Source organism: Astatotilapia calliptera, chromosome 7 (assembly GCF_900246225.1).
Source record: "Astatotilapia calliptera chromosome 7, fAstCal1.2, whole genome shotgun sequence".
NCBI classification, from domain to species: Eukaryota; Metazoa; Chordata; class Actinopteri; order Cichliformes; family Cichlidae; genus Astatotilapia; species Astatotilapia calliptera.
In genome coordinates this window covers 55847146-55874382 of record NC_039308.1, presented here as the reverse complement: position 1 = coordinate 55874382, position 27237 = coordinate 55847146, and the positions used below count along the sequence as shown (strand labels likewise).

At 38.3% G+C, this 27237-nt stretch overlaps 5 protein-coding genes across 8 annotated transcripts; 2 read left to right on the top strand and 3 right to left on the bottom strand.

Annotated features, from left to right (window-relative positions):
- Positions 1–55: 55 nt before the first annotated feature.
- Positions 56–5488, bottom strand: LOC113026796 (uncharacterized). 2 transcript variants are annotated; one of them, XM_026175945.1, is made up of 13 exons: positions 4972–5488; positions 3932–3975; positions 3228–3788; positions 2631–2690; positions 2465–2517; positions 2236–2380; positions 1798–2138; positions 1473–1701; positions 1272–1386; positions 987–1098; positions 774–885; positions 397–509; positions 56–235 (listed from the first exon to the last, which is right to left on the bottom strand). In XM_026175945.1, exons 3-13 carry the CDS (start codon positions 3774–3776, stop codon positions 166–168), a joined length of 1899 nt encoding a protein of 632 aa, XP_026031730.1. In that variant the 5' UTR covers positions 3777–3788; positions 3932–3975; positions 4972–5488; the 3' UTR covers positions 56–165. The 2 variants fall into 2 exon arrangements, with proteins under 2 accessions (XP_026031730.1, XP_026031729.1); XM_026175944.1 differs by lacking the exon at positions 3932–3975 and having other exon boundaries at positions 4972–5162.
- Positions 5489–5527: 39 nt separating this feature from the next.
- On the top strand, positions 5528–7475 carry ch25hl1.2 (cholesterol 25-hydroxylase like 1, tandem duplicate 2). Its single transcript, XM_026175946.1, has one exon. The coding sequence runs from the start codon at positions 6035–6037 to the stop codon at positions 6866–6868; it is 834 nt and encodes a 277-aa protein (XP_026031731.1). The 5' UTR covers positions 5528–6034; the 3' UTR covers positions 6869–7475.
- Positions 7476–9529: 2054 nt separating this feature from the next.
- tspan3a (tetraspanin 3a) lies at positions 9530–13311 on the top strand. Its single transcript, XM_026175943.1, has 7 exons — positions 9530–9749; positions 10659–10850; positions 11037–11111; positions 11328–11429; positions 11552–11704; positions 11842–11925; positions 12447–13311. The coding sequence occupies exons 1-7, from the start codon at positions 9687–9689 to the stop codon at positions 12537–12539; spliced, it is 762 nt and encodes a 253-aa protein (XP_026031728.1). The 5' UTR covers positions 9530–9686; the 3' UTR covers positions 12540–13311.
- A 2632-nt stretch (positions 13312–15943) lies between these two features.
- pstpip1a (proline-serine-threonine phosphatase interacting protein 1a) lies at positions 15944–22953 on the bottom strand. Of its 2 annotated transcripts, XM_026175939.1 has the most exons (15): positions 22893–22953; positions 21812–21912; positions 21650–21724; positions 21490–21524; positions 21293–21399; positions 21110–21172; positions 20469–20573; positions 18985–19030; positions 18677–18756; positions 18025–18123; positions 17844–17940; positions 17580–17664; positions 17403–17479; positions 16609–16706; positions 15944–16441 (listed from the first exon to the last, which is right to left on the bottom strand). In XM_026175939.1, exons 1-15 carry the CDS (start codon positions 22920–22922, stop codon positions 16310–16312), a joined length of 1230 nt encoding a protein of 409 aa, XP_026031724.1. In that variant the 5' UTR covers positions 22923–22953; the 3' UTR covers positions 15944–16309. The 2 variants fall into 2 exon arrangements, with proteins under 2 accessions (XP_026031724.1, XP_026031723.1); XM_026175938.1 differs by having other exon boundaries at positions 21293–21524.
- On the bottom strand, positions 22505–26923 carry rcn2 (reticulocalbin 2). Of its 2 annotated transcripts, XM_026175941.1 has the most exons (9): positions 26845–26923; positions 26278–26418; positions 26082–26184; positions 25803–25999; positions 25606–25719; positions 25387–25480; positions 25147–25286; positions 24657–24741; positions 23640–23701 (listed from the first exon to the last, which is right to left on the bottom strand). In XM_026175941.1, exons 1-8 carry the CDS (start codon positions 26845–26847, stop codon positions 24694–24696), a joined length of 840 nt encoding a protein of 279 aa, XP_026031726.1. In that variant the 5' UTR covers positions 26848–26923; the 3' UTR covers positions 23640–23701; positions 24657–24693. The 2 variants fall into 2 exon arrangements, with proteins under 2 accessions (XP_026031725.1, XP_026031726.1); XM_026175940.1 differs by lacking the exon at positions 24657–24741 and having other exon boundaries at positions 22505–23701.
- Positions 26924–27237: the final 314 nt, after the last annotated feature.

The window sequence follows — 27237 nt, the reverse complement described above, 5'->3', positions numbered from 1 at the left end:
TGATCTAAGAGTTTAAATACCACATTGTAATAATATTAACGGTTCTGACACCAAATGATCTCAAACACAGAATTTATTGTGGAAAAGGACAGTTTCATTGAAATAATGATTTGTGTATCGTAATGATTTGTGATAAAAGAATGCAATGAGGCTCTTCTTCACCAACTACTTCTTCTCAGCGGCTGCCTTCCTCGAAACCGTTTTGTTGGAGTTGCCATATTTCTGTCGATCATTTCTGAAGAGAAAGGAGAATAAAACCTTAATTTTTTAAAATCAGAGATTTTTTTTAAAAAAAAAAAAAAGAAAGAAAGAAAGAAAGAAATAAAAAAGAAAAACTAATCCCATAAAATTTTAATTATTAGTTCCCAGGATATGAACCTTAATGTAATTAAGTACCTGCTCATTTTGACTTTGTTTCTACACCCCTGTCCTCCCTCCCAGTGGCTGGTGTACGTGCCTCTCGTCATCATGCCTCCACAGCTGAAGCATGGCTTTCCATTGCCATATGGCTGCAAGAGCAAACACAGTTTGGATGACATTTTGTTATCATTTAGAGCCGTAATGCATTTATATTCCCAGATGTAAGCAAATACATTTTTAATGAAAAATAATTAATTTGCAACTCAAACAGAGCCTTTCCTGTTATACATGCACTGATACTTTACCTTGGTTATTAGACTTTATATTAGACTTTCAATGAGCAGACTGTAAGGTTTACACTAATATACAGACTGACAAGTAAGATTTAATGAAATTTCAAATCTATAGTCCACCTGTTCTTTAGCACAGAAACCACAAATCATGCGCGTGGCGAGTTCCATGGGGTGGTCCTGGTTCTCATCATGGCACACATCGCAGGGGTAGGTCCGACCACAGCAGGGAAACCTGAAAAAATGGGTACAAATCTTTCACCGACTCCCACGTGCATTTATTAAACCTCTTGTACAGACACATAAGAAAGAGAAAGGTCAGAGGGAGGACAATACCTTAGCCAGCGGTGGCTTTGTTTGAAATGTTTGCATGTTCCTTTTTCTGGCAGTGGCTTCCCTTTTTGCACAGCAGGATCTCTTAATGTCTTGTAACTGACACCACTTGACCCTGCACAAAATGAGAAAGCAAAACAGACACAGTAGTTTAGCCCTTGTGGTCTGATGAGGCGTAAGTTTATTTCAGTATCTATAAATGCTCATGCTTAATCGAGTAGCTTTCGTTTTTTAAACTGTTGACATATCCTTATATTGTAATGATGTCATATGTAGATGAGCTCTGACCTGTTTTATTGGTGCGAGGCTGAATGTAGTGAAATTTAGTGCTCTCAGCCAGGATGCTGAGTTTGGTGTGGCAGTTTTCACAATTGAACTCCTTTGTTTGTCCATAGGCAAGGTTCTGATGGAAAAAAACATTTGTTTTCGGTTGCATGAAATTTCACAGCGCAGCTGTTCTGGTATGTTAAGCATAACATGTTTCGTCACCTGCATTGGGCCCTCTTGGGAACAGCTCAGGCAGCCCACAGTGAGTTCACACTCCTGAAGTACTAGGTCCACAGCTGTAGTGTTTTGGAGATCCAAGTAACCCAGGATATCACTGTAATGGTGAAGCATGCAGGGTCTGAATGCTGCACTTATGCTTGTGGTACAGTTTTCACACTGAGCCGAGCAGGGGGTCCTTCCAGTGAGTGTCAGGTCTGCAGTCACCTTACACCTGTAAACAGAGTTAGAATGTTAGAACTGTGGATGGGCTCTCACTCTGAAAAAACAAAACAAAAAACAGTGTCTGATGCTTTCTTATCTTCATTACCTGTTACACTGAAGAGAAACAGTAATTTGCGGGGCGACTACAGTGGCGGTGTTCTCTCCCAGCATCAATCCCAGCAGCTTTACCTCTGTGCCTCGGCGAGGGTCGCTGATCTTAATGTTCTCCACCAGATGACTCGTCTCCTCTTTCTCTGTCCCTTCATCACCACCTAGATTCTCCTGCTGCACCAACTTCCCTTCCTCCTGTGTCATTTCAATATCCTCATCTCTGTCTGCAGCAGCAGCATCAGACGCAGGCTCAGATGTTTCAGACACAGTTACCTGGAGCTCCTGATAGGGTATAAACTGCAGTCCAGCTTTTTCTAAATCAATGTCTTTTTTCAACTGCAAAAAAAAAAAAGAGCAAGAGAGAAAGAGATCTTGCAGGTCATTTTGATATATATACTGAGCTTGAAACACAAGGATTAGACTTCAATCTCACCTGCCGGGCTCCTTCAGTAAACAGCCTCTCCAAGCTGCGATCCAGCCAGCGAAGAAAAGGCCTGAAAAGCAGCTCTACCTTTCCCATGAGCTGATTGGTCGCATGCTTGGCTTGAAGCCACTCCAACGATGCTTGCTGTACATGCCTATTTAGCAAAAGATTTTGTAGAGATGACTGCAACAGCTATCAATGCAATAAACACATAGAAATGAACCACAACTGCGTTTACCTCGCCATTACAGAAGGCAGATCCTGGTCCAGGGGTATATCCAAAGTAAAAATCTAAGAAAAATAAATAAATATCAAAATGATGACAAACTGTTCTTTCCATGACAATCATTCTTAGTGTGGAATATTAGAGGAACTGTGGTTTAAGAAGAAGCAGCGGTCTTTACCTCTTGTGGGTAATTGTCTGGAAAGCTCACCATGATGTCAATTTCTTTCAGATCAAAAGGCTGTAAGTTAAAATGCAACATCAGAATAAATTTCCAGGTAAGACTGCAATGAACTGCTATGTTCATTTTTTCAACCTAATAATATTACCAAAGTATTAAAGTTAGCTCATTAATAATTGTGAATTGTAGCCTAAATTATGATCAGACTGGACTTTTAGGTCTTACAGCAGTTGGTAGCTTACAGACAATTTAAAGTAGTACAACTGTAAATATTTATATACATGCTTAAATAAATAAATCTTTAACTCTTTCGCATTACAACAATTCAAGCTTAGTGTTTCAGTTTAACACTGGGCCTGAATTATCTTGCACCAATTACCAACTGAATTAAAATTTACTGTGTGAGCTTTCATATTGCCTTATGAATAGAAACAAACTTCAGTATTTGTTACTCTGTGACATCACTGGTCTTCTGTGTTGCTCTCAATTAAGGAGAGAACTTGCTTACAAATTAAAACAGAGTTGTACTGTATTAAGAGAAGTGATGTGTATATGGGTTTTCCCACTAAGCTCTTGAAGAACAAATGAAGTGTTTACCCAGTCTGGATCTGTGGCCTCTACAGTTGCACGGTAATAAGTAACTTTCCCATCACTACGTTCCTGAATAATCAGCTGATCTTTGGGAAAACGCTTCTTCAGCTGACCGATCTCTGTGTCTTGTAGCTGTTTGGCGATATCCTCTGTCATGTCACTCAGCTTCACCTCCTGAAGGACGCTGGGGTGAGGCACTGGTTGAATTCTCTGTTCAGCTCTCGTCTGATTGCCTGGAACAGGCTGGTCATCCAGTAGGGCTAACTGTGGTGGATGCCAGAACCGACATCTGTCTTCCATGGTGCAGTGTCCTGCGATGAAGTAGCGGCATGGCCGGCGGACAGGTGATGGCCTGTGGCCCACTGATGCAGCTGGGTAGGATGTGCTGACGGTTTCCTTCCCATGAGCTTTGCCATCATCTCTTACATGCAGAAATTTACACTTTTTCCCAAAGTTGCAATGACGTCCTTGAGAAAAGAAGCGGCACAGCTGCTGTGCTGGAGTTACTCCCTCTAAACCACCTTCTTCCATCCTCTCTTCCTCACTATTCACCATTGCTATTAATACCTGGATGAATAAAAACAAGTTTTAGACAGGCTTGGCCTATTCTACTAATACAAGCCTTCATTAAATTCAAGAAACAGATCATACAGTACTGTGAATTACAGGTGGGTGGATTGATATCAATAGTTTGTGCAAACACCACTCACTCCTTTCAAGCACCCTCGTCCCTGCTATGCTGTGATTTGTTGTCCTGCAGTCATGCGAGTGAGAATAGTCATCATGATTGTTACTTTGACATTCAAATAATATATTAGGCCTATTGTAACGTGTTAATTACTTGAGTTGACCGGAAAGAAATATCTCAGACATGAAATATGAAAATATCTGACTAAAATAACGCTTTTATGTTGATTTTCAAGGTTTTTTATTTTATTTTATTTAAACAGCACGTTAAAAACAAAACAAGTCGACACAAAGTCCTTTCCGGGCAACTTTGTTTACATTCCGGGTCTCAAAAGAAAAAAAATGTTTCAAAACGCTGTGAAATGTGTTTTGTTGTGTTAACTGACAGTGGAAAGCAAAAATCCCATCTTTATTTGTCATTAAAAAGCATTCAAATTAAGCATATGCATTAACTTCATTAATCCACACACGTTTCTCCCCTTCATAAGCTGGCTTCATGGGTATCAGTATTTGTGATACCGGCCTATTTTTACTTTGTATTGGAACACTGCCAAATTCTACAGTATCAGTGCCCTTTCGTTTAAATAAAATAAACTCTTTCAAGCCATGAAAGACGTGCTCATATACGCTATGGTGAGTTCTGAGCATGCGCAGTCCATTTGTAAATCGCAAACTGCGTCAGGGGATGGACTTTAACCAGTTTTATGTCAACTTGACCTATTTATTTTTTCTGTGAGCGTAAGAATGACAACGAAGTTAAATGCTTTTGCTGAAATTAGTTACACTTGACCTGACCGGTGTCTTTTGACCATCTCCACCACTTACAGCTATAACTAGAAATCACCCACCGTTAATGCGATATCATATCATATCATAAATAGCATATGGGCAGTATTTCTCTGTCATAATTACTAACTTAGCAGTAAAAAGCTAGTCAACATCGAAGATAATACAAAACTCAAACGCTCACGATTTAGCTAGCAAAGTTAGCTAAACTTTACGTACGACTGTACGCATGCTAATGTTTACTTTATAAAGGAGTTAATTAAAAAGACGAAATTACCTCGTTTATGCACGGAGTTTCTCGTAAAAGCTTGTCAAGCGTGATAACGACAAGTACCAGTCTTAAAAAAAACCCCTCAAACAACCGTTTAAGGCTGCTACATATCAGGTGACTGCACGGTCAGCGATACGTGCTATAAAACGTCTTAACCGTGGACTGTAAAAACATCAGCGCAAGAGTTATGCGTCATAATATGCGACAAAAAGGCTTTTAATACTATTATTCCTCGAAACGTATTCGAATAATACATATAGGCTCCAAAATAATATGCACATATAAAAACTGGTGCCAGGGACGGTAAATAAAATATTTCTAGGTAGAACGAATTAAATAAAATCAAAGGAAACAAAAATAAACTTGAAAAAAATTGTCAGTAGCTGTTCTGGAGCCTTTGAGCACAGGAGAACAAAGCTAGCATGGATAATCCTGAACTGAGTGGCTAAAAATGAAATCCAAAACAGCTGTACAGTGAAAACATCATCCGCTGGTAACATCCTTTGTTATGAAGGAAAGCATCTGATAAGTAAATGGACTTTGTGGTGAGGCTATCTTCCTCTTCTGCCTTCTACAGTATGAACTGCTTTAAATACGTATGACCTTGTATTTAATTTTAAATATATTTATTTTCCTGTAAAGACCTGATAGTTGTTTCTATGGTTTTTCAGATTTAAAAAAAAAAAATTCCCATTCTCTTTTGTCCTATATGTCTCTTCTTTAAATCATCTGTTTTTATGGCTAGACCTGTGCAAGACGTCACAGTATTTATTTTATATAAGTGAAAATGAAAAAATACACCAACCAAACAGGAGATGCAGCATAAACAGAAGACAGAATAATCACCTATATGTCAACAGTTCCTGTGTGGAGAGCTATAAGTTACCTGTTGCACAGGGTGTATAAATAATTTATTGTACCTGGCTGCCACTTGATACCACACAGACAGAAAAGCCTAAGCCGACACACACATGGAAAAAGTGTTTGCCAAAGCTGCTGTTTCTGGCTGAAGCACCTTCATTCCTCAGACACCTTCACTGTGTTTTTTTTTTTTCTTTTTTAATTCATCATGGATCTTGTAGAAACCAGTGTAGATATTTGGATGAGTTGGTCAAGAGAAAAGTCTTTGCTGCAGCCTCTGTGGGACAGCCTGAGGCTCAACTACACAGACTATTTGCGATCTCCGCTCTTCCCCATTGTGCTGACTGTCTCTTCATACTTTGTCTTCTGCATCCCTTTCCTTCTTTGTGACATAATGGGGGATAAATGGCCGTGGGTTCAGCAATTCAAGATACAGCCGAGCCGTCGACCAACGGCCTCTGCATTGCTGCACTGTGCAGGTGTCACCTTGTACAACCATGTGTTTCTTGTGCTTCCAGCATCTGTGGCCCAGTGGGCGTGGAGGCCACCCGCCGACCTGCCAGACCAGGCTCCGTTCCTACTGGAGCTGATCGCCGGGGCGATAGGCAACCTCCTGCTTTTTGACTTGCAGTACTTCATTTGGCACCTGCTCCATCACAGGATCCGCTGGCTGTATGTCACCTTCCACGCCATCCATCACAATTACTCGTCTCCCTTTGCTCTTGCGACTCAGTGTCTTGGTGGCTGGGAGCTGGTTACAGTGGGCTTCTGGACCACCCTGAATCCTGTGATCCTGAGATGTCACCTGTTCACTACATGGGCCTTCATGGTGTTGCATGTGTATGTTTCTATAGAAGATCACTGCGGCTATGATTTCCCCTGGTCCACATCTCGTCTGATACCATTTGGCATCTACGGAGGGCCCAGCAAACATGATGTGCACCATCAGAAACCCAATACAAACTTTGCACCGCACTTCAGTCACTGGGACAAAATATTTGGCACACATGCTGATTTTAGCTTCTCCTCAGCTACGAAGTAAACTATTGCAAGCAGTGAGACGTGTGTTATTGTGCTTCTTTTTCAAATCATGTGCCTGTAAAACATATTTGCACACAAATAGAGCAAAATTACTGCCAGTACTGTGTTGATAGTTTTCTGTGTCTTTAGTGACAGTTGCCAATTCAATGAAAATGTTAACATTTGAACTATGTGCATAATCTAAATGTGTGGTTTCTAAACTTTGAAAGTGATCTTGAGCTTTGGGCATGGCTTATCAGTTTCTCCCTTATATGAAACCTTGTGTTTTCAGTGCATGTTTATTTTCTCTTAGTTTGAAACTACAACAAGAATGTATCTAGCAATGCAGTTGTGTAATCCTGAGTCAAGTAATGTGACCAGTGACATTTTATTACTCTGTGTTTAGTTGGTTCTTTTTGTGGTTATTTATTCTGACTTTATTCCCAGGGAAACAAAGAAGTTTTCATTGTTTTTAACTTTACTTATCTTTATTTATCTTTAAACTTTCATGCAAGCAAAAAAATTGATGTAACAACAGATAAACATCAGCTACTGCAGTATTTGCTCACAACAATGTTCTGCTGATATACTGTATTCCTAATGGTTGTAATTTAATAAATTTCTGTGTAAAAGCCACAACAAAAGGTACATGATATTTTTAATGACCTGATTAGAGATACTTCTATTTTTTATTTTTTTTAGAAAGAAATTATCTTTTTAAATTTTAAACATTGCTCCTTCTCTGTTTTTGAGATCACATAACCTGACTAGTAATTCCACACTTGAAATGTTTTAAGTATGAGAGTCAAGGATGAGAATTAAACCAGGAATGTCAAGCATGGAGCCCTCAGGAAACAGCCAGCCTGATAGAAGGTCAATTTTGGCCCATTGGATGGTTTTGTTAAAGTGGAAAAACTGCTTATTAGAGCACAGGCAGGTGTCAGTGGTGATTTGTGATGGAAGATAGCAGCAAGAGTGAAAGTGAAGGTTGTAAAATCTGCTATGATGTATGGTTTGGAGATGGTGGCATTGACAAAAAAGACAAGAAACCAAGATGGCAGCTCAGGTTGAGCAGTGTGGAGACAAATTTAGAGAGGCAAGGCTGAGATGGTTTGGACATATGCAGAGGAGGGATAGTGGAGGAGAGAGGAAGACCAGAGATAAAATTAATGGATTTAGTGATTGATAAGGTGAGATCAAGGCAGATAAAATTGAATGGGGAACATAAAAGCATTTTAAATGTAGACAAATGATAGGAATCATAAAGATAAAACACTCGACAGTGGATCTATAAAGGTACAAAACTTTCACATGTTAACTGTTTCAGAAATGGTTAGCTTATTAGATGCTACTTATGTATTTGCACTTCTTTACTCATTAATAAAGAAGACTTTTAGAGGATTATATGTTATTGTGCAATAGTTGTACTACAATGTGTAGTTTGTGGCCTGTGAACTAAAATGAGTTTGACAACCCTTAATTAAACAGTCACTGTATTAGATGCACCTTACTAGTACTGTGTTTAGCACCTTTTGCGGCAAGACTTGTAATTCTTTGTGGCCTAGATTTAACAAGATACTGAAAACACTCTTCAAAGAGTTTGGCTCGTGTTTACTTGATAGCATCACACTGTTGTTTCAGATTTGTCAGCTGACAAAAGTGGCACTTATGCGGTCTTCTGTCACTGATGTATTGCATATTCAGGTCCTGTTCTACATACTTTAGTTGTAACAAGTGGTTGTTTAAGTTACTGGTGCATCCCTGTCAGCTCATTCAATCACTGCATATTTTCTCTTTTTCTGGCTGTTTTCTATTAACCCAAGAAAGGTTTGTGTGTGAAAATCCCAATAGATCAGACTAACAGAAATACTCAGACTAATCCAAAACAACAAACAATAAAATTGAACAGAATAAAATACAAATATCCTGTACTGTCCCTCATTGGCAAAATGCAGGTTTTCTAGCAGCAAGGTGGCAGGCAGCTGGAGCATGCAGCCTGTCACTTTAATCACCTTTCTTCGCATGCTGATGCTCAGTTTGAACTTCCGCAGGTGGTGTGTGAGTTGCTGCCATGTGATTGGTTGATTAAGTATTTGCGTGAATAAGTTGTTGAACAGGTGTACCTAATGAATTGGCCAGTGGGCGTATTTTCCATGAGGTGTCTGCAAATGCGGTACAGGGCATGCATTTTAGGATGCACATTGTCCTGTGGAAACATGCAGATAGAAAAATCTGATCCATGTTGATTCAAACAATTATGTCGGCACAGCAAGTTTGAAAAAAAAGACTGCCTATCTGATTACTGACTCAGTTTAAAGGGCAGATAAAACAGTATAGATCCACCTCTACACAACCATGCCACGTTCAGAGTTACTCTATCATGTAATAGAGGCTGATTTCATATTTGCATTAACGAGCAGGTGTAGAAGTGTACCTAACAAAGTGGCGGTGAGTTTATGTCATACCACTAGATGGCAACTAGCAGCTTTATATATAAATAAAATTGATATGTCGGGTTTTTAACATTTGCTACATTTTTATCATTTGTAACACAATAATAGCTTCTTGGCTTGAAAAGAATATTGCTTAAAGGCTGGTCAGATAAACCGGACAGTAAGCTTTAAGGCACCAGTCACCATTTCGGGGGCGTGGTTAACTTGTGTGTTTGTGCAGGGTGTGTTGTCGCAGTTCTGCTGTTGGGGGCGCTGTGTCGCAGGCAGCTGTCCAACGGTGTGTTGTTAAGGTTATGGAGAGTGAATGGTGGGGCCAGCTGGGAGATGTCTGACTAGAAACCTACATTATTTTTCCGAAACGAACAGCTTTAAAAACTCGTGTTGACGATGGGGCAGTGTGGCATCACATCGTCGAAGACGGTGTTGGTCTTTCTAAACCTGATTTTTTGGGTAAGTTTGGAGGTTTATGTCGGTTTTAAACGTGCGTCACATTTAACCGGCTGTAGCTAGCTGTGTGTTTGTGTGCCGCCAGCTGCTTAGCTTGCTGCGACCTTTGTCTCACTAGTGACGGGCTAGCTTCAAGAGGCAGCCCAAAAACGTGACTATTGCTGATGAGATATTTAGGTTTCCGCTATGAGCTTATATTACATGAACCATGTGTCATTACGTTTTATATTAAAAGATCTGTTTGCTATGTTGCTTCCTGAAGTGAAGCTACCTTTTTGTGTACTTGTGTGACATAGATATTGCTGTGTTATCATAACTTAAGAACTTTAACAGAAGTTTAAGCAGATGCATTATTTCTTTTTATTTTATTTGTTGGACGTGGCTACAAAGTAAATCTAACTCTCAGCATGTTTCTTTGAAATGTACTGGAGTATAATGTTAAGGTCCACTGTATTGTACATGATAGTCTCTGGGGATGAGGACAGTTAGTGCTGATTAACTGTACAGTAGTTATGTAAAACCGATCCTAGCATGTTGTTTTTAAGAATTAGAGTTCATACCTAGTGCACTAAGACACATGTGAAACGGCCCTATGGCAAAGGTCTGTTGCCACGGTGGCAATACACTTATTGTGCTAATCGCTGCAGCACGGTTGCTTCACAGCGAGAATGCGTTAGGTTCAAATCCAGGCTGGGGCCTTTATATGCAGAATTAGCATGTTCTCGCCTGTCTCTTTCTCATACAGTTTAAAGGGGGTTAGGTTAAGCGTGAATGGTTGTTTGTCTCTCTGTGTTAGCTTTTTACCCAGTGACTGCTGAGATAGGCCCTTGACTCTGAATTGAGTAAATTGAAACATAATACCTGAATGGATACTATTTATTGTAATGTTGTTTTTTTTCTTGTCACCCACAGGCCGCTGCTGGTATCCTTTGCTATGTTGGAGCCTATGTCTTCATTACATATGATGATTATGATCACTTCTTTGAAGATGTGTACACTCTTATCCCAGCGGTGATCATCATTGCAGTTGGAGCCCTTCTATTCATCATTGGGCTAATTGGATGCTGCGCTACAGTGAGGGAGAGCTACTGTGGACTTACATCGGTCAGTAAACCAGTTTAAAGAGTGTGCTAAATATTAAAGGTGTAGTTCACGATGCATTATATAGTGCCCTGAATGCAAAACACCAAGCATGAATTAACAGGTAGGGTGAGTGTAACTTAAACCAGACCAAAGATAACCTTTTTGACAACTGTCCCTTTGTCTTTAATCTTGAAATTCAATCCACAGTTTGTCGTCATTCTCCTGTTGGTTTTCATGACAGAAGTGGCAGTGGTGGTTCTTGGATACATTTACAGAGCAAAGGTGAGGAAGTCAAATACAGCTTGCTACATGTTTGTTTGGTTTTTTTCTGAGCCTTTAGCACAGTAGATCTCTCTGATAACACCCAGCCAGTCAACCGCTGAAAATTCTATTAAGTGACTCTGGTGTAAAGTTGATTTGTTCAAGAAGATGTGTCAACAAACGCTTAGCTCTCACCTTTTTTTTTTTTTTCTTTTTTTTTTTTAAAACTCTTCCCAGGTTGAAAATGAAGTTAATAGTTCTATTATGAAAGTTTATGATGAGTACAACGGCACAAATAGCAACGCCCAGAGCCGCGCCATTGACTATGTTCAGAGACAGGTGAGGATAAAAATCATATTCTCTTTATCAGCTGTCTGTCTCTTTTGTGTGTGGTGTGTTTTGTTTTGTTTTTTATGTGTATTTGCAAGAAATTGACATTACTTTTGATTCTTTATCTTTAGCTTCAGTGTTGTGGGATTCACAATTACTCAGACTGGCAGCACACACGCTGGTATGAAAAATCAAAAAACAACAGCGTACCCATCAGCTGCTGCAAATCTAACATTGGAACCTGTACGGGGTCTCTTACTCATCCTGAAGCTCTCTACCAAGAAGTAAACAATCTCTTATCTCCTCACAAGTTGTCATGCTGGATACACATTTATTTATTTATTTATTTATTTATTTATTTTTAACGTGACAGCTTCTTCTTGTATATTCATCTAAATATGTATATTATATGCTTCTATAGGGTTGTGAAGCACTTGTTGTGAAGAAACTACAGGAGATCATGATGTATGTCATCTGGACTGCGCTGACATTTGCTGCCATGCAGGTATTTAACTCAGGAAGAAGATTGCTTATTAGGTATACCATGAATATTTTATTAATATTTTATTAATATTTTGAATATTACAGCTGGTTACTCAGAACTGGGTATCTATATTTCAAATGACTTTTAGTATGGAGTAGCAGGTGACAGGCTTCAGCTTCACACCACCTACTCCCAAGAAACCAGTTCCTCACTGGTAAAAACGTATTTGCACTTACCATGCTGTAAGTCAAAGGTGTCAATTGTAAGGCCCAGGTCAAATCCGGCCCCTAATTTTTAATTAATACATTTTCTGTAATGTGGGCTGCATGTGGCCTATGATGTAAAATGATTTTGGCATACCTTTTCTAAGCGTTAGAAGCAGAAGTGTCAAGCTATTCAAAGGCAACGACCACAGTGCCAGTGTTCCATGATGAAAACAACACATATTTTAAAGTCTGGTATAATACGTGCTGCTATACGTTGCAGGACTTCCCACCTTATAATGTGTGAGTACTTTTAACTGAGTGTTGCATTTCCTTTAGATGCTGGGGATGCTGTGTGCATGTGTCGTGCTGTGCCGGAGAAGCCGGGATCCTGCCTACGAGCTGCTAGTTACAGGGGGCACCTATGCATAAAGAGAAAGCATTTCTCACCATAACATTAATTAAGGATTTATAGGTGAGAGGATGAAATAATCTATTACCACACTAACCTTAACGCACTAACCAAGTTAACTTGTGTGTTTTACCTGTTTGGTTTTTTTTTTTTGGTTTTTTTTTTCCAAAAAGCTGTTGTCCAAATTCTTTATAAAGGTCATTGAGATTGAAACGTTGGCATTATTTGCTCTGTGGAAAGCATTGTGGTTGGAAGGCCCCGCTTATACCAACTGAAACCCGGTTTGGTTATGTTCAGAGTTTTTATGTGTGTAGTGCAGTTCCCTCTTATTTTTTGCACTATATATACGGCTAACACATTGTATTTTTTTTTTTTTTTTTTTAAATCTGTCATGTACTTGAAAGAAAGAATATAATTGACCTTGTACTTCAACTGCTATTACTACTGCTACTACTATTCTACTATGAGAACTACTCCTGCAGCTCACGTACGTTTTAAACTTTATTTTTCATCAGCAGTATTCTGTCAAGAAATACTTAAACTGCAGTAGAAGTAAAGGTCACTGCATGTTTTTGTGTGTAAACTGTGTAACTTCACTGGCTTTTACTTATTTGAGCTTTATCTTTTGAATCAGTCCTTTTAGTATTTGGAGTGTAATGCATTGACTTTGTCCCTTTCTGTTTGCAGTCTACCAATGGTAGTTTTAGAACATGACTTGCTAAAATGTAGCAGCGGCAAGACTCCAGAATGTAATTGCAGCATATTTAAAATTAAATCGAATGTTTTCCGGTTTGTGTTTGTTCTTGTTGCTATCAAAGAGTCAAAAGGTCAGAAGACACTGGTGTCAAAAGAAATTACGATTTTAGACTCATATGATTTCTGGTAAATATCTCTGCTTTATTTACCTGAGAAAAACTTTGCAGCAACACCCACTCCTGCGTAATCAGAAACCAGAGAGCAAAGAGTTGTTAGCCACATAATCTAAGAATAGACTGTTCTAATAAAACACAGTAATAGTATTTACTGCAATCATAAAGCTAACGGTGTTTTTAAAAAAAACAAACAAACAAAAAAAAACAATAGAAGGTTTGTCTTTTCAGTTCAATTTAATAAATATAAATAAATGCGTTACATGCACTTGTGTTCAGACTACAATTATCTGCACATTGAAAATATACAAAGGCCTTTTTTTACATTTTGTATAGTATGCATTACTTCCACAGGCTTTTATATTGCTGCCACTAGGAGCTGTAAAGAGAAATGAGTCTCACAAGTTTCACAAATGTGTATGATGTGACCACCCTCTGCGTCTCCTCCTTCACTACATCCATTACATCTTCTCCTAAGTTTCTCTAAACTGCTCTGAACTGTCCTGCTGATGTTCTCATTTTTAATCTTTCCCTTTTTAGCCTCAAAAGCATAAATTAAAAATTTAAATCTAATGTACAATGATTTGTGTGCAATTTAGAAATTTACAAATTCGTGCTCCAATTCACACCCAAACAGAAAACACTTTACCCACAAATCACAAATCTGATAATGTTTGCACTTCACTCTTTCAGCCCCAAACACATGCTGCATTTGAGTGCGAGTGGGACATCTGGGCTTCCTACATGACTTCAAATAACCTTTTTTTTTTTTTTTTTTTTTTCTAAATAAACAAAATACAATCATCACCTCTCATCTAGAACACATACGATTATCTATTACAGATACTACTCAGCAGCCTATGAAGATTAATAAATGGTCACGGTTATTCGTCTAAACTAACATTAATGTAAGCCTAATGAGTGATCGTGAACTGTCAGCATTTTGGCATCTGCAGATGTCAATTAGCTCCTAGCATTAATTTTTTATTCACAAGCCATTTTGATTTTATGTTTTCATTAGGCTTAAGTATTTGAAGTGAGAACTTTAATAATAGTATGTCATAGTTTATTATGAATAAACTATTCATAATAAACTTACAAAAACACATGCACTTTAAATATGACACTAATAAGACATATCTATAAGTGTAATTAACAAATAAGCAGTCAAGTATAGACTGTTATTCCTGAACAGCTGAATTTGTTGAAAATAAATTGCACTATTGCTCACATTCAATCAATTTTAGGATTATGTGTTTAGTTTATTAGTCCTAAAATCTTTCATCTTTAGTGTCTTTCGCTTTACTTTTGAGGCTCTTAACTAACCGGTACACTCCCGTTTTAAAATGGAGAGAAATCAGCTAGATGTGTGGGTATTTGACTAAGCTGAGTAAAATATGGCTGTCATTGTTGACCCCATGTGCAAGGTGGTTTAAAATAGTTCATTAACAGTCATGCACGAGTCTAAGATTAATTAAAAAGTTTGATTTCACTGTGGCTTATGCAGAACACTGGGGAATAATGTTTTGTGGAGGCTTGATGCGTTGTACCACTGTCAACTACTAACTGTCTTTCCAGTTAGTTTCCCTTTCATGGTTCTGATTCCTCAAGTCTGTTAAAAACATACACAAACTGTCCTAGAAAGGATTTTTTAAAATCTGCAGGTAAAAAAAAACAAAAAAACCCCACTGTACTCTTTGTTTGTGTTTACTTAAAATATAGGGTGACGTCACTTCTCCCTTCACAGGTTCCACTGAAGTACACTGGGGTGAGACTGCAATACACACTACTGGATATTTGCTATCTTGTTTTGTATGTGGTCAAGAATAGTTTTAGCTGAGGCTCTGTCACAGCATCTTCAGCTTTCACAGGATGTTGAAAGCGGTGCTGTTGAAATTGTTCACACTGGGCCCTTTACCAGCAACCCTCTAAATTATGCGTGTTAAGATGTCGCAGTGTGCTGGCTTCCTGCACGTTTTGCAAACATTTCTTCCAGCTATAACTTTGAACTCTTAGTACCAGTAGCAGATATTGGGTCAGGGACTCTGCACAAAGGATATCTGCACAAAGAAATACAATAATTTTTTACTTCTATTTCCCCCTTTTTTTGCTTTTAAAGCAGATGTCTTTGTGACTTGTCTGTTTTATTTTGCTTCACTTGTGAACTACTTTATAGGTTTAACTATTAGCCTATATTAGCTTGTAGGTTTTACTACTTTAGCATATGCTATGCATCAGTCTGTATAGCATCTGTAATTGGTTTGTGTTCTAGTCGAGGGCTAACAAGCTATTCTCTTCATTTAGAAAATACACCTGATTTATTTGAATTAGGATAGGAATAAGCAGAAAACCCAAATGTCCCAGTTTTTATTCTAGCATTTAAAAACAACATGCATTTATGGATCTGTGCACTGCTGAAAGAAATGAGAAGTATCTCATACCCCAATTGCACACCTGACATGATCTGTCCTTATTAGATTACGGTCATTTAATTGACACCTGTAAGCAGAGGAAGCTTTTTGAAAGTGTAAATGATCAGATCTGTAAAGTCAAGCTTTAAAATTTGTGCATGCATGATCACCATTTATTCAAGAATAATAAACTAATATAAAATATTTTTAAATGTGTTCAAATGGCTTTGTATTTGGGTGTAGAGCACACATTTGTGCATTCTTAAAATTTATACACACATTTATACATCCTAGTTTGTGCTTGTAGATGCACATCTGTGACACCTTTGAGACTGATTTCTCTCCATAACAGGGTGTCAAAATTCTAAATCCTACAGGTGCTTCAGTGATACTTACAACAGAAAGGTAATGGCGGATAAGATGAAGCTCTGGGGTTATTCTATTCCATAGTCTTTACAATAGGTACACAGAAATGTAGCAGTTACACAGTCCTACATACGGCTGTTAGACTCATTCTTTAGCAAGATACGAGCCTGGAACCAGTCCAGAAATACCATTTCTTTTCACTGTCCACCAGCCATCTTCACCTTGTTCCAAGACAATCACAATATCTCCAACAGATAGAGGGAGTTCATCCTCTCCCTAAACAGGTACAGAAACAATCAAAGGGTGATCTTTCAAATCAGTCAAAATGCTTAGAACTAAAATGCAAAGATTTGCAAATAATGTTACTCTAACACCTATTTTACTATGTTAGAGCCATGAAAATGTCTTATGTAGAAGTTAAAAATCCGTGCCCAGAACCTGACCTGTGCCACATAGTCGTATATCGCCTTGTATTCATCACTTCCCATTTGGGACGCCTGGAATCCAGGAATGGACGCATATACTCCATCTGATGTTTCTCCTAAAGACACATCACATGTTAAATGGACTCATTCTTATGTATTGCTTTTCTACTCCGCCGGAGTAATCAAACCGCTCTATACAACATGCCTCATTCACTTCTAAACTCAAGTGCAAACTAAACTACATTCATACTCCGATGAACGCATCGGAAGGCAACTTGGGGTTAGTATGCATGCCAAGGATATTTGGCATGCAGACTGGGGAAGCCAAGGATCGACCCACCAACCTTCCGATCAGTAGCTGATCTGCTCTGCCACCCGAGCCACAGCCACCCCGCTACTGTGTATAGCACACACACTCACAATATTTAGCTCAAAGTACACATCTGATCAGGTCATTTAGTTTTTGGTGCGGTGTGCAGCAGTATTACCATTCCCTTGTTCTGACCCCACAGCCAGATAACATCAGCTGATGTACTCTTTCACCAACTGAACCAGTTAGGCTCTAATTAAGGACTTTTTTAAAAAATTTGGAATCAAAACTTGTACTGTGTCAGATTCGCTGCTCTGCTTCCACATTTCCCACTATAACGTCATAAGCACAACCTTGTGTTCATTCCCGAGCTTGGAAATCATTTGTATAAAGAAGAACTTAGAGCTGTTCTACACCGTTTGTTACCAAGATTAAAAGACTTGCACATTTGTTTACTTCCAGTAAGAAATTGCAGTGTCATCCCAACACGATGGTACTTTACCTGCAGACTGGGGAACTCCTTCGTTGATGTTTACTTTCGAGCCACTGGAACAGTTCCCCTGCAGAAGATTTGAAAACCTAGAAATTGAGGAAAGTATTCAGTAAGGGATACACAAAAGATATTGAGCAAGAAGTACAAGCTATGTTTATTATTCTCTTGATGTGGTGACAATCTAACCTCTTCATGACTCCAACAAATCCAACTCCGCCGTTTCTCTCAGCTGTAGGATTCTTATCGTAGTAATTTTGATATTCAACTGGAGCTGTGGAAAGAAAGAAAAATCTGTTTTTACAGATCCAGTAGCCTGGTACACCATTCATCTTTCCTGTTTCCTCTGCTAAGCATTCCGTCGCATGCTTTAGAGTTGAAAGATAATATTAAAATGTTCAGCTTAGAACATATTCAAATCCAAATCAGGAAGGCAGCAGGTTGAATACCTACCTGGGGGGGTTGAGCCAGTGCTTTTCATCTCAACAAAGCCGTTGTTGTCTGTGACGATGTCACACATTTCCAGCGACTTCCTCACATTTTCATAGCACTGAAAGAACAGTTTGTCCAGAAAACATTGTAAGCATGCTACCTCTCTGTCCAATTCAGGTGAATGAAAAGCAGCTGCACTCACCTCATCTTCTTTCACACATTGCATTGATAAGTGGTTACAATGCACCCACAAGGCATTTCTAACGACACTGATGCGGTCTTCTTCTTGCTGCTGAAATATCTACAAAAGAGCAGTTTGAGTGGACACTTATGTTGAGGCTAGAAACTGTATTTATATAGTCTTAAAAATAAAGTGTTGCAACTAGCAGCTTCCTGCACAAGTGGAAACTTAAGCCTTCGGTGAGCTCAAAGTACAGGTTTTAGTACCTTGCCCCTGCCACCCCAAAAACAAACAAACAAACATTTTTTTAGATATATTTGAGCATGGGTTTTCATTTGTATGTAAATGTGTTATGAGTTGACATCTGCAAGTGTTCTTATAGGGTTGTGTGAAGTTGTTGAATGGTTAGTTCAGCTTTGTTGATCTTATCACATAAAGAGAGGTCTTATTGCCCGGAAATGTTCTGGGCACATTAGTGACTCACTATGTGTCACTATCCTCTGTGAATGGGAAGTATTACACTCGCTCAAAGGCAAAGCAGGCCTCAAATACTGCTATTTGTATATTCTATAAATATACAAATAGCAGTATATTCTAGAAAAATATTAAGCCATAGCGTGCCGTTTCAATTTGAGAGAGAAAGAGAGAGAAAATGCACATTTTAAAAGCATACCTCGCATGTGTCAGTGTGAGTCGATTCCCACTCTTGACGGATCTTGTCAAGCTGTTCAATGTTTGTCGTGTACTGTTTCTCTAAAGGAAAAATGAGCAAAATGCAAAAACCAAAGTAAACATTTTGAGTTTTAATGTTCAGTTTATCCTGAATATAAAATAAATAGCTGCACTTTGAGCTATTTATCGTGTCTTCAAGTAAAAGCGAAGTTCATAGGAGCACCAACCTAAAAAAAAATATCATGTCTTGTCAGTTTCCTACCTGCATTTCAAACATCCTACTTAATTTTGCTTATTAGTTGTCCTTACCAGCCTCTTCTGCAGCCTCTCTCCACTGTTTGGATTTGTTGTTCATCTGATAAATAAAAAAGAGCAAAAATATGAGACACAAAAAATTATAATAATGATAATACCACAATTAATATAAACGCACATATAAACCCACAGCTTATAGTTACTCAAACAATAAAATCAAACAAGAGGATTCAGTTTTAATAAAATGGAAAAATGGAATGGGATGGATGGATGGATATCAACATAAAACTAATTAGGTTTTGATTAACACTGACTCAGCCAATAAGTGACACCAAATTATTACCTTATTAATCAAAATCGTGAAGCAATAGGGGAACAGTATTAACATAGTAATAGTAATAACAGTAACTTGTTAGAATAGAATAGAATTCAACTTTATTGTCATTGCACATGCACAGGTACAGGGCAACGAAATGCAGTTTGCATCCATCCAGAAGTGCTTTAGTGATATAGATATATTACAATATATATTAGCAATAATATAGATATGTAAGTATATTACAGAAATGGGTCTCTTATGGTATTTTATAATGTACACGGTATGAAGCATGTTGTGAATATTTTATAACTATAAGTATGTACAGGCTGTAGTGAGTACAAGCTATGTACAGGATATGAACAGGATATAAATATGAAAAACTATACAGAATATGAAATAGTGAGATGTATCAGTTTACTTAAAATACAACTTAAAAGTGTCTATTTCTGTTCTTTTTTTTTTTTTCACAAAAAGAGGAACTAATGTGTCAAGTTTTAGACAAATAGGCAGCCAGTTTGGACTTAAGCAACAATAAATTGTTCAGGAAGTCATTCTAACACTTGACATAATCAGCTAATCCTCAGTTAATAAATTATATGTTCTCTAGTAACTCATTAACACTCAATGATCCCAAGTTTTACAAAAAGTACCCAGTTCCTGATTTCTTAGTAAATCTTCACCGTTTTTTGTATTTCTCTGTGTAAAGTTTTTTCATGCTTTCAATTGGAATATCATAGATATTGTTAGTGACTAAATGCCAGTGCGTAAGACACTCTTATTGTTAGTCAGTCAGATATTTAAACTACTTTGCTCGGAATGATGTAGATTCAGAGTTTAACTCTAGAAAACTTTTTTTTTCTTTTATGTTCCTCTGCTGAAGTTTTTCTAAGCTCGCCCTAAATTTAAAAACGTGTACATACAAGCTTGGCTTGATGCTTGATGCCAATACTAATGCTTGGAATCATTGACAACTCTGACAAGAATAAAACCTGAAACTATTAATCCACATGCACCAGTGAGTCTGAAAAAAATGTTTCCTGCAGTTCTACTGTTGAAATGATTATTCATTAAAAGGTTATAAACAGAGTCAACTCAAGCTTATTTAGCAATGTAAAAATCATATTTACTGATGGGGAAATGACTTTGCTCAGACTGAAACGGGTGAACTGGAACAAAAACAACAGTTTGGTCAAATAATCACACAGTAGAGCAAACCTGCCTTTTCAATCTGTTTGGGGGTGGCTGTGGGGGCGGTGCCCAGCTTCTCAGCCGTTAGCTCTGCCTCATCTGCCTCTTTGCAGCGCTGCTCATAGGATCTTTTGGACTGGAAGAGAAATCAAACCGAAACCATGTGAAACTACAAAACCCATGCACTGCTCATTAAAACCTTGCTTTATGAGGCCTTGACAGGAAAGGGAGTGGGAGGTGGAGGGAAGAGACAGTTGGAGGGGGTTTAGTCAAAAAAAAGAAAGAAAAAAAGAGATGTCAAGCATGTGCACCCGGAGAAACAAAATAGTTCACTCACTTCCTTCCTCTCAGCAGAGAACAGGCATCTTTGTTTATCTACAGTGTAACACAAGGGTGCAAAATCTGCCCCCTTTTTTATATGCTGTATTGACTTTTTAAACAATTTGCCTTTTAAAACATGCACAACAATGCTTTAGGGTTACAGTGAGGCCCAAGGCCCGACAGGCCTTACAGAGAAACGTCAATGACATTGTTCATTCTATTTAAAGCCTTTTATGTAATGAATAATAAATGTCCTCACTCAAGCTCAAACCATCATGTGTCTGTGAAAGTAAAAACAATAACTACCACAAACCTGTGGTCTGTCATCATGATAGCAAGAGCTGAGCTCACCTCTAATGTTTTCTTGTAGAGAGAGACTTTTGTCTTCTGGACCTTCTCCATGATGACTTCATACTAAGAATTGAGAACAAAAGTCATTGCTGTTACCAGGAAATCACACAGAGAAGCAACCAAAAAAATAAATAAATAAAAATATCCTGCTTATGCAAACAAGATGAGCATTCAAATGGGCACCTTTTTCCGCTGTTCTTTCTGTCGCTCTCTAAAGGTCTCCATTCTCTTCACCTCCTCCTTTAGGAGCCCAGACAACTGAATGTGCAAATTTCCGATGTTTTCAATTTCTGAAAAGGGACAAGACATGGGGCTAAGAACATGAAGGATGGACCGGGTAACAACGGCTTTGGTAAAATAATGTGATATCTTTTGCTTACGTGTTTTCATTTCATCAAACGATGCTCTCAAAGTGCTGTGAAAATAAAACAAAGATCATTTATTAAAAAAAAAAAAAAAGCGCCGAGTTTTTCTTATTACAGAGAATTATTGCTTAGATGCAGTAAGTATAGTGATAAGCAATTTCTACCTGATACCTACCAGATTTCATACATGCCCCCGGCCTTGCGGGCAATGGTGATAAGCTCTTTTCCATATTTCTCCTCTGCTGTTGCTCTGCATTGACATTTGGGAATAAATGCAGCCATATGTTAATGCAATAACTTTCAAATGTACAAATCTAGCCAAAATCATAGAGCCCACCTCATTTTCAAGAGTTCCTCCAATTCTTTGCACGTCCGCCGACCATCATTAAGCCTCTGAAGAATCGTCTCATAACCAACATTGCTGATGAAGTCTGATCCCTGGGTTGATAAAACACCAGCTATGCTCACTAACAAAGTTCTCAGCCATAATAGAAATCACACACCGATATTCAGTTTTGGAATGAAAGTAAAAACGAATCCAAAACCATGCTCATTTGTAAGAAAACGTTCCTGTTCCTCCACGTTTAAAAAATCAGTGATCACCTTTAGAGAGGAGCCGAGGATTTGAATGACTATCAGTGAGGTTTGCTTAGATATTTTGAGACTGTTTTTTTTTTTTTTGCCATGGAGACACACACTGTGCATCTCACCAGCATTTGAATGGAAACTATTATATACTCTTTCACAGCAGGTTCTGAATGGAAAGCAACCGTGTGGGTAGAGTACCAAACATCTCTATTCATGTAAAAAAAAAAAGAAGCTACATTCATATAAAACACTGAGATAAGGTAGATAGAAATAAGGAAGCACATAACTTTGCGGTATAAAGTTAACCTTCTAAGTTATACAAGTTGATTGCTCTTTCTGACAACCCAGTTCTTGTGGTTTTGCTCGTGTATTTAGCACGGTGGCACATAGATGTTCTAAAATGACCTCGTATCCGCCCGATGAAAAAAGAAGCCCTCAACTGTGCTGAGCCACTTTTTTATTTATTTATTATGAAAAGGTTGAGCTGAGAAAGAATCCTTTACATCGTGTGACACTTCAGTCTAGATAAACTGGACATGATGACCACAATCTAGATATAAAAATGCTTCCACTGGTCATCACTTACTGTAACAATTCAGTGTGTTTTCAAATGAGAAAAAAAAAAGCTGAATGATAAAGGAGTGAACTACCTATGGAGAGGCTATGACAAACTAAGTAAATCTCTGGTACATGCTTAGTAGTGTGCAGATACATTATGTAGTTTCAGAAAGTTTGGCTTCACGGTTCAATAAAACCTGTAGCCTACTTTATTCCTGCACATGCAAAGCACCCAGAAGTAAAGAAAAATTAGCAGCAGGACAACGACTCACCCAAAAGGCATCTTTAAACTGTAATGTCATCCTGGCCGTATATTAAAAAAATAGTCCCAGCTGTAGAGTGCACTCAACTTTCAGCCACTTCTAACTCCAAGCAGCGTAGCTGGCTGTGGCTTGATACAAGTGAAACAGATCATGACACATTCAGGAAGCGAAGCTTCATGCTGGAGCTCACACTCACTTACTCATTTGATTTAAATGAGGAAGAGCTGCAACATGTCAGCACTTACCAAAAGCTGAAGTGATAGCGGACACTATTAAAAAAAAAAAAACTGTAGCATGCAACCAAAACAAAATCTGCTTTGTTTAATGTGAATTGGATTCAGTACTTTTTCATGAAAACTGAAAATTCCACTTTGTGATGCTTCTTGCTCTTTAAGGGTAATACAAGGAATTCCCTACAACATTATGCAATCCAGTACTTTGCCCACAAACATGTACTGTTGTGTAAGTCTTCAGCTTTTGTTCACATTTTGTAACATATTGTACACGAGCCGAACAATAGATCAGATATAACACGCAAAGGATCTGTGACTGCTGAGATCATTGGTGGGTGACGTAAATACCACAACCTTTCTATAACAGACAGGGAGGAAAAAAACGACATGAAATCATTTACTGAAACAAATAACAGCTCTACATTAAACCAAAGGAGACTGTTATAATTCATCATGTGTCAGGTGCAGATGTCTGCCGTAGTCTGTTACTTCGCTGTTCATGAATGTTTCTTGATTTTTCAAAACTTCAGCCTCTGAGATCTGTCCATCTCCATCGAGGTCCATTTCCTTGATGAGGTGAAGAGCCTGTTGATGGCAGGAGAGCAAAAATATCAGTGTATATGCTACCAAATCATCTTGGAGAGAAAAGAAGCCTTAACTGCGGATTAATTTAAGAAAATTTTCCAGGACCTCTGGGCAAGGAAGGGTCTAATATACAGGATATTCCATGACCTAATTTTTAGGTATGACGCATGCTTTTAAAAGGTGTGGTTAGACCATCAAAAAAAGAAAGATAAAAAAAAAGCTAAGAAAATTATCGTAAAATAAACATCCCTCTTCCATTCACTGTACGATCCTTTAACCTGCAAAACGCAGGCTTACTTCCACGTGGATGTAGATGATGTTAAACATTTGCACAATATGAGACTGTTATGGTGCTCAGGTTGTTTGCATGGCAACTCTGCTGATGGGAAATTGCCACAGATGCAAGTCACCCTTGCTGCTTGTAGTGTTGCAAACATTTTCATGTCTTAAAAGCCTTACAACATTGAGGAGGAGATGCATGTGCACCTCTTAGGACATGAGGTCACAAATGGTGCGCTGTGAGGCAAGTTTGGGTGTGTCTTAAGGGTTTTCTGATAAACTTCTATTGTTATTATAATATCATACAAATTGGTAATGTTAGTTTACTGTATCAGAAGGTGCACTTTGTTTGGAACACCTGTTCAAACGAACAATGCAAATATATACTGTCACATGACAGCAGTATTTAAGCAGCATGCATGCATTTAGGCATGTAGACATGGTCAGGACGGTCAGCTAAAGTTTCAGTTTGAATATGACCTGTCTGTCTATGCAGAAATGGGACATTTGTTGGGCTGCATCAAAGTTAAATAGAAGTATGTCTTGGCTTTGTGTGGAACTATTTGAGAGACGCATCACCATTATTATTGCAACATGATCTCATCTGCAGCACTAAAATAAGTCACTGCTATTCAGAGAACATTTCTCTCCCTCACAAGTGTTTACTATTTTTCACCTTAAGTGGTCTGCTGGCCTCCTGAGACCCTGCATCCTCACATGGGGACATTAGATATCAGCTTTTCTGCACCTAATCCTTCATTCTGCTCAATAAAGAATGAAGAATTAGTCAAATACACAATTTGATTGATTTTATTCTTTTACACTTTAAAATAAACCCATCCCCATATGACATATCTTAAACTGCACATATATTTCTGTTAAAAGATGGCGCTTAACAGATTCACATAATCCCAAATATCCAGGGGAAATTAAAAAAGCAAACACAAGATATCAGATCTCAGGAGGTTAAGGGTTAAATGCTTTGTTAATAATTCATAATCCTTAGTAATTCTTTATTTCGAATTTCAATTGGAAGCTAGAAGCTCAGGAGTTTAAACTTGTTCTTCTTCTAAAATGTCGCGCTTATAATAATTTCACTCTTTATTTTATCCACTATAAACAGAAAAAAAAGAAAAAAAAGCTGAGCACATGATAGAAGACATTACTTCTTCTCTTGCTGATCCGTAGCTGTTCGGTGCAATCCAGCGGAGCTGCTCCTCTCGATTCAGCTTGCCATCCTTATCTTGATCATACAGTTCTTTAAATCGCACTGTTTCTTCGATCTCCCACTTCGAAGGGGCACCATCTGATTAAAAAAATATACATAGAAAAAAGAGAAATGTTAACACTGCACAGACGAGAAAGAGAACGAAAAGGCTGCATGCTTGGTTTAATCTCAGCCTTACCATCGCCGCGAACGTCTCCAATAAATTCACTCAGGCTGATGAATCCATCTTTATCTGTATCATATTCACTCAAGACATCCTCAATGGCAAAATCCTATTAGAAAAATAAAAGAAAACCCCAATAGATTTTTCACATGAAACTCAAAGAGCACACTTAGTGTGGATGGAAACATGCATTATCATATCAGGTTTTGCACGATTAGGAGTTAAATGTCTCACAGCCATGTGATCCACTTCAGAAGGGTGGGTGAAGGCGAGAAACTCTGTCACATTTAGGCCAGGTGTGCCATCCACATCAGCAAAGTCAAAGCGCCTTTTCTCCTTTCGATGGAGCTGCATGGTGTATGAGCCCGTGTTAGAGTTCTGATTGATATATTAATCTGTGATGTGTAAGAAGAGAGTTAAAGTCTGCTCACATGTCTAAGAGACTCTTGCTCTGGATCCTCCAGAACAACATCGTCATCAAAACTAAAGAGCTGGTTATGAGCCACCGTGTTGTATTCCTCCCATGTTATAACACCATCCTTATTGGTGTCAAACTCAGGGAAGCGCTCCTCCGCATCATCCAGAGCATATTTTCTGTAGACGTGCTGAATCCAGAGAGTAATCTCCTCTGTGGATAAAACAGACAGCCTGAGTGTGATTATTAATCCCCTTTGTTTGTCTGTGCTTTACTGGGAGAAGCACAAATATACCTGCACTTAGCAGATTGTCACCATTTGTATCAATCTTCTTTACAATATCCATCATTTTTATCTTCTGATCTGCTGGGCTGAGTTTCTTTATCTCATTAGTCCTCTGCGTAAAAGAAGCAGGGCAAGAAAGTGAGGAGATGCTGGATGAAGGATAGAAATGGAGCTCTAAAGTGCAAAAAATATGAAAAAAAGCCACCTCATCTCCCAGCAGTACATTCATGTCGTGTTCAGGGTTGTGCTGCTGTCCGATGTAATGATCATCATGCAGATGTTTATGGGAGCTTTGTCCAAAGTCGAACTGAAGAAGCAGCAGTACCAAAAATGTAGAGGATGTCATCTGTTGAGTTATAACACGCTAGGATTGAAACAACACTGGAACTGAAAACAAGTGCACACTGCAAACAGACTTGACAAAATGCAACTGTGCTATCTGGTGGCCAACAAGTGAAAGATAAAAACAAAAGCCAGATAAGGCTAATGTGAAACACTGTTTCTGAGACGGTAAAAAGACGGAGTGAAAGGCGAAGGATCACCCAGATAAACTGGAAGTCGTCGAAACGTTATGTATTTATTTTTTCTGTTCAGGTGCTTGAAACACAGAGGGAAAGAGAGAGGATGAATACGACAACCACAGGGAAGTCAAGAAAAATAAAGCAACAACAGCGTTCTTTACAACAAACAAACAGACATATAAAAGAGACGCGAACAAGCCAAAACACCCTTATATTACTCAAATAATATAGGATAACGTAGGTGTTATTACCATGGGAAGTTCTTCGTACAACTCAAGCCTCCACCGTAGTCTCTACCTCGAAGAACGACGAACATCCGATTAAAAACTTCAAAATAAAACAATTATGCAAACTCCAAAAATAATTTGTCAATATGCCGCCTCTCAAATGTGTTATGTGCGCTTTATTCAAGGCTAATAGGCTTCAATGGCTACCTCACTAGTTTACACACAGGCACAACGTGTTTAGGAAACAAGGGGGAAAAGAATAAGAAAATGATAAAGAATGGAAAAGAGTACATGTAACACAGAATATACATTTAACCCACATACAAAAAAGTTTAGCAAGACGTTCTTTTAAATCTCTTTTCAATCTCTTTTAAATATGCTCGTTTGTACTTGTTCATGAAGTTGTAGTTTGCAGTA

What these genes read in the sequence shown, in the direction of transcription:
- pstpip1a (XM_026175938.1), bottom strand. Translation starts at nt 22,922, where the DNA reads ATGACATTACAGTTTAAAGATGCCTTTTGG. An exon ending in AATGTGTGAAAGAAGATGAG is followed by an intron (nt 17,941 to 18,024) that starts GTGAGTGCAGCT and finishes CTGTTCTTTCAG; the next exon opens with TGCTATGAAAATGTGAGGAA. An exon ending in TATACGACTATGTGGCACAG is followed by an intron (nt 16,442 to 16,608) that starts GTCAGGTTCTGG and finishes GTACCTGTTTAG; the next exon opens with GGAGAGGATGAACTCCCTCT.
- tspan3a (XM_026175943.1), top strand. Translation starts at nt 9,687, where the DNA reads ATGGGGCAGTGTGGCATCACATCGTCGAAGACGGTGTTGGTCTTTCTA. An exon ending in GATACATTTACAGAGCAAAG is followed by an intron (nt 11,112 to 11,327) that starts GTGAGGAAGTCA and finishes AACTCTTCCCAG; the next exon opens with GTTGAAAATGAAGTTAATAG. An exon ending in TTGACTATGTTCAGAGACAG is followed by an intron (nt 11,430 to 11,551) that starts GTGAGGATAAAA and finishes CTTTATCTTTAG; the next exon opens with CTTCAGTGTTGTGGGATTCA.
- rcn2 (XM_026175940.1), bottom strand. An exon ending in CTGAAGTGGATCACATGGCT is followed by an intron (nt 25,481 to 25,605) that starts GTGAGACATTTA and finishes TTTTTCTAATAG; the next exon opens with GATTTTGCCATTGAGGATGT. An exon ending in ACGGATCAGCAAGAGAAGAA is followed by an intron (nt 23,702 to 25,146) that starts GTAATGTCTTCT and finishes TGCCATCAACAG; the next exon opens with GCTCTTCACCTCATCAAGGA.
- LOC113026796 (XM_026175945.1), bottom strand. Translation starts at nt 3,776, where the DNA reads ATGGTGAATAGTGAGGAAGAGAGGATGGAAGAAGGTGGTTTAGAGGGA. An exon ending in CTGCCTTCTGTAATGGCGAG is followed by an intron (nt 2,381 to 2,464) that starts GTAAACGCAGTT and finishes TTTGCTAAATAG; the next exon opens with GCATGTACAGCAAGCATCGT. An exon ending in CCCAAGAGGGCCCAATGCAG is followed by an intron (nt 1,387 to 1,472) that starts GTGACGAAACAT and finishes TTTTTCCATCAG; the next exon opens with AACCTTGCCTATGGACAAAC.
- ch25hl1.2 (XM_026175946.1), top strand. Translation starts at nt 6,035, where the DNA reads ATGGATCTTGTAGAAACCAGTGTAGATATTTGGATGAGTTGGTCAAGA.